This window comes from Malus domestica, chromosome 06 (genome assembly GCF_042453785.1).
Source record: "Malus domestica chromosome 06, GDT2T_hap1".
NCBI lineage: Eukaryota > Viridiplantae > Streptophyta > Magnoliopsida > Rosales > Rosaceae > Malus > Malus domestica.
Window position 1 is genome coordinate 24,265,825 of NC_091666.1, and position 6,000 is coordinate 24,271,824.

At 38.6% G+C, this 6,000-nt stretch overlaps 1 protein-coding gene across 1 annotated transcript; it reads right to left on the bottom strand.

Annotated features, from left to right (window-relative positions):
* Positions 1 to 3,271: 3,271 nt before the first annotated feature.
* Positions 3,272 to 4,563, bottom strand: LOC139196890 (uncharacterized). The gene is made up of 3 exons (XM_070823243.1): positions 4,554 to 4,563; positions 3,423 to 4,153; positions 3,272 to 3,295 (listed from the first exon to the last, which is right to left on the bottom strand). The coding sequence occupies exons 1-3, from the start codon at positions 4,561 to 4,563 to the stop codon at positions 3,272 to 3,274; spliced, it is 765 nt and encodes a 254-aa protein (XP_070679344.1).
* Between the last annotated feature and the right edge of the window lie 1,437 nt (positions 4,564 to 6,000).

The window sequence follows — 6,000 nt, forward strand, 5'->3', positions numbered from 1 at the left end:
GGGTTGGCAGCAATATGCATCGCTGCTTGATTATCACAGTGGAGGAGAATTGGCTTGGAAGAGATGATGTCAAGATCATGCAGCAAACTCTTTAGCCAAATTAGTTCGCATGCAGTAGATGCCATTGCACGGTACTCAGCTTCTGCGCTGGACCGAGCTACAACAGATTGCTTTTTGCTCTTCCACGTGACGAGGTTACCACCTACAAGAGTGCAGTAACCAGTTGTGGACTTGCGATCAAGGACGTTGCCTGCCCAATCAGAGTCTGTGTATCCTTCAATGGTGAAGTGTCCGTTGTTTTGCATGAAAATCCCGGTAGACATTGAGCCTTTTAAGTATCGAAGGATCCTTTTAACAAGTTGCAAATGATGAGATGTGGGAGAATGCATGAACTGGCTGACAAAGCTAACAGCATAAGCAATGTCAGGTCGAGTTATAGTCAAATAGATAAGTTTTCCTACCAACCTTTGATACTCCGATGCATTTTCAAGCTGGATGCCTGAGGTTTCATGCTTGAAATTTGTTGGTAGAGGTGTTTTAGCAGGTTTGCTGTGCATCATATTGGCTTCTTCTAAAAGATCGAGAACGTACTTTTGTTGATTTAGAAACAACCCCGTTGGAGATTGATCCATTTCGATTCCGAGAAAGTATCTAAGTCTGCCGAGATCTTTGATTGAGAATGTTGAATGTAAGGTGGCTTTGAGAGCATTGATTTCTTCTGGATTATCTCCTGTGACAATGAGATCATCAACATACACAAGTACCACCAATCTTCCATGTGTGCCAAGCCTAGTGAACATTGAAGAATCTGCATTGCTTCGTTTAAAACCGGATGACATAAGGACAGAGCTTAGTTTTGAGTACCAAGCCCTTGGAGATTGCTTGAGACCGTAAATGGCCTTGTGAAGCTTGCATACTACTCCTTGTTCCTTCTCTCGTTCATGACCAGGTGGTAGGCGCATGTACACTTCTTCTTCCAACTCTCCATGAAGAAAAGCGTTTTTTACATCCATTTGATGTAGAGACCATTGTGAATTGATAGCCACCGAAAGAAGAACTCTAACTGTGTTCATCTTTGCCACCGGGGCAAAGGTTTCTTTGTAATCTACCCCGTAGGTTTGCGTGAAGCCCCTTGCAACTAACCTTGCCTTGTGCCGCTGGATGGTTCCATCTGAGTTAAATTTTGTCTTGTAAATCCATCTTGCCCCAACCACACGTTGATCTTTTGGCAGAGAAACAATGCTCCAAGTTTTAGTTTCTTCGAGTGCCTTCAGTTCCTCAAGCATAGCACATCTCCATATAGGAGATTGGTTTGCCTCTTCGAAGGATCGAGGCTCCGAGTGTTGAGATAACTTAGTGACAAATGCTGCATGAGATGGGGAGGTCTTGCTATGGTGAACCATTTGTCCAATAGGATATCTAGGCATGTAGATTTCAAAATCATCAAGCCTGGCTGGAGGTTGTCTGTTTCGAGAAGGATTCCTTCGTGGATGAGTAGGTTGTTCAAGGGGCTCTCTCCTTTCGTGGAGGACTTCTTCATTATTTGCTTCTATATTTTCATGAGCTGGCTCTATCTCAATTGCTTCATTGTGCGGTGTTGACAGTCTTGGATCATCAAGGACGAGAGGAGTGGGAAACACTTCATATGAGAGCTCCCCCTGAGGTTCATCATCATGCTTCTGAAAGAAGAAGTGTGTCTCATCAAACCGTACATCCCTGGATACAAACACCTTTCTGGTTTTAGAATCATAGCATTTGTATCCCTTTTGGGAAGTTGAGTAGCCTACGAATGCACACTTGATAGCCCTTGGATCAAGTTTATCTCGGTGAATAGTTTGAATATGCACATAGCACACACATCCAAACACACGGAGATGACTTATGTCAATATCTCTCCCCTTGAGAATTTGACAAGGAGATTTAAACTTCAAGATTCTGCTAGGAAGTCGATTTATGATGTATGCAGCGGTTTGTATAGCTTGAGACCAGAACTTCTTTGGAAGGTTTGCTTGTAACATTAGTGATCGTGTTTTCTCAAGCAAATCTCGGTTCTTCCTTTCTGAAATGCCATTTTGTTGTGGTGTTCCTACACAACTAGTTTGTTGCAAGATTCCATGCTCACTTAAGTAAGTTGTCATGATTTTGGAAGTATACTCAGAGCCATTATCAGACCTTAAGATGCCAATATTAGAGTTAAAATGATTTTGAACTAAGTTATGAAAATTTTTGAAACACTGGAAAGCTTCGTGCTTGAATTTAAGTAAATACACAAAGGTAGTTCTAGAGAAATCATCAATGAAAGATATAAAGAATCTGTAGCCATCAAAAGACTCTAAGGTTGCAGGTCCCCAAATGTCGGAATGGACAATTTCAAAAACTTTGGTAGCTCTAGAGAGAGAATGGGGAAAGGGTAACCTGGTGGACTTAGATTTTTGACAAACTTCACAATCTGAAATCTCTTTACAGAAACTAGGAAAAATAAAAGACATAACATGGGAAGAAGGATGAGCTAATCTCATGTGCCACAGCTGCTCCTTGTTTACTGTGTTTGAGTTTACGTAGAAACCTTTTGGAAAACTTGAAGAGAAGTTGACATAGTACAGTCCATTGAGGAAGAAACCTTTACCAATCGTTTCCTTCGAAACTCGGTCCTGGAAAATCACACAGTGAGTGGAAAAAATTGCAAGACAATTTAGCAATTGTGTTATTCTTCCTACTGACAGCAACTTGAAAGGAAAGGAAGGGACATGCATGACACGGGATTCCTTTTTACTTGAGAAGATTTTGAGTTTTCCTATGCCTACTATACTAACTTTGGTGCCATTAGCTACGGAGACAAAAGAAGGAGTGGAGAAGTTTTGAAAATCATTTAGTAAAGATGCATCGTTAGTCATGTGATCAGAAGCTCCTGAGTCGACTATCCAAAAACCACGGCTACTACTAAGATCCAATGCAGTGGAAATAGTTGCAACAATACCTGGCACATCATTTTGTGACACTGAGCTTGACTGTTCGAGGAAGCCAGCAAACTTGCCGAGCATGGCTGCAGGATTTTCATGATTTGTTGTCCCTTGTTTCTGTTGCAAGAAGTTAGCAAATTCATTTATGAGAGTAATGGGACTAGAAGAAGAGTTCATCACATTTTTTGAGACATTGTCGCAAACAAGGTTTCCTTGAGGAGTGTAGGCAGGCTTCATTTGGTTTCTTGGTGCTCTTCCCTCATCATTGAACTTGGGTTTAAGTTCTGGATGAAGAATCCAGCACTTTTCTTTTATGTGTCCAATGCCTGGACGACCTATTTTCACACAGTGAGAACACTTTAAGTCTGGTCGTTTTCCCTTGTATGGTCTGAAAGAGGTGAAGGCTCTTGCTTCTGATGGCCTAGGATCTGATTCTCCAACGACAACGACTGCATTCATGACCTTCTTCCTTATTTCTTCGCGTTGAATAACGTTGCAGACCATCTGGAAGGTGGGAAGCTCAGGTGTCATCAGGAGATGACTTTTAAGGTCCTCATATTCTGGTCCGATGCTGGCAAGCAACTGGAACACTTTGTCTTCTTCAGCACGCTTTAAAAGAATGGTTGTGTCCGTGGTATGAGGTCTGTAGAGATCCAATTCATTCCATTTGGCCTTCAAGTTGCCAAGATGTTGAACAAAAGAGAGATTTCCCTGTTGTAATTCTGTAAGATCTTTCTTCAGCTGGAAGACTCGCGCAGCATTGTTTAGATCTCCATACATGTCTCGTACAGAAATCCAAAGGTGGTGAGATGATACTGAATAACTGAAAATCTCAGCCATCTTTGGTTCCATAGAATTCAACAGCCAAGACATGATAAGTTGGTCTTGGGACACCCATGCTGCATAATCTTGTGAAGTTGTTTCGGGCATGATATCATCCTTTTGAATGAACTGGAGCTTTCCACGTCCTCCAAGAGCGAGAGAAATAGCTCGTGACCAAGGCAGATAGTTGAATTCGTTTAGGAGCACTGAGCTCAAACGTTGAATTGGGTTGGTATCCATAGTTTCGTTTTTTGAAACTTTCTCTGATGATGTTGCCATAATGGCTTTAACTGGTTTGAATTTGGTAGGATTTCGGAAGAACACAGAAGCAGGTCCAAGAGGGATCACTGCTCTGATACCATATAGAAAACCTTAATGTATATTTCAGTGTCTTAAAACAGTTTACAAGATTAAGCATAAATAGAGGAATAATCGGGAAAGAGAGGAGAGTAGGGGACAATGGCAGCTAAGCAAGTCAGCTAAGCAAGCATGAGAGTATGATGACCTCCACACTCTCTTAACACATGCTTTACAGCTTATTAACAAGCTTTACACAGAAGAGGGAATAACACAGCTCACTAAACCCTAGCTAAACACAGCTAACACAGCTTTACAGCTGTTAGGGTTTAAAGAATTCAATAATATTCAATAGAATGATTATGTAGTACATTTATAACTTCGTTTTATATTTCTTCCTCACTTAACCTCAATCCTTTGAAACTTAGAAGTTGGTCACCCAACACATAACCTTAATGTACTCGTAGCACTTACAAGCCTTCATTAATACAGTAGTTTTCTTCTGTTGAAGTACCACAAGTATCCAAATTGAACTGGTCAAAATGATAGGGTTTTACCAATGGGTCATGGACTTTATTTTGTTTCCTCACATTTTCAATTTGGTCTATGTGTTTTCAATTTGAGAGCTTATGTAATGGTACACATCATAATAGATTAACATCAAATTAAGAAAAAATGAACTAAAATTAGATTAACGTCCAAATTAGATAAACCGACCCAACAGGAACAGAGGCACTCTAAGGCCACCATAGGCCTATGCCTACCTTCACTAGGGTTCCCCCTAAGTTCCTAACTAACCTTTCTAAATACTTTTGTATTATATATATATATATATATATATATATATATATAGGAATTGCTTAAGGGGAGGGATCCCCATTTTTTCAAAAAAATGGGGACACGCTCCCCACCGTTGGATTTGAATTAAATGAAATCCTGTGGTCGAGATTCTATGGCCTGTGTTTTAATCTCAACCACACAATTTCATTAAAGTCAATCTAACGGTGGGGAGCGTATCCCCATTTTTTTTGAAAAAATGGGGATCCCTCCCCTTAAGCTCCCTGTATATATATATATATATATATTATAAACTTAATATTATACTTCTTTTAATTTATACAAAACTCTTAATTTCTATTCACCAATTGTTCAAATAAGAGGTTTCTTTTTTTGTTTCAATCCCAACAGCACTCATCCTAAAAATAGATTTAAAATCTTATTTTATAAACAAATCAATAATTCTTAAAATTCAAATATGAAAAAATATTCTTTTACATTGCGAACTAAAGAATAATAAACTCTGACTTTTTCTTTGCTTCTTGAATTTTATATATTTTTGCTGTGTTCTTTTTAGCTTTTTACTAAATTTTTGAAATTTCATATATTTTGTTCACCAAATTCCCAATCCATTCTTCTCATTTTTTGTTCAAAAATTCTCAATCTATTCTATATTGACTTGGGGTGATGCTAAAGATAGCATCTACTTGAGCCATATTTTAAGACCACATGATTATATAACAGTTAATGATTGGACTATTTCTTTAAATCACTAGAGAAGGAATCCAATCATTAACGGTTCCACATTATGTGGTCTCCAAAATATGGTCTAAAAACTTAGTATCCCTAGCATTTCTCATTGACTTGATATTGAAAGGTTAATTCTCTTAATCCTCTTTAATTTTTTTTATTAATTACTTTTATATTGACTTGATAATGGAAGGTTAACTTCAACATAGAAAAAACAATTAGAGCCTCAAAAAATTTAATTAGCTCACAACTCCATGCATGTAATATTATACTCTCTTGTAAATTATGTGAGGCCCTTCCTCACCTAAAATCCTATCTCCACCATTGAACTGACCAAAATCTTTAATTGGATGAAACACACCAAGTATGAAATTAGTCAAGTTCAAACAAAACA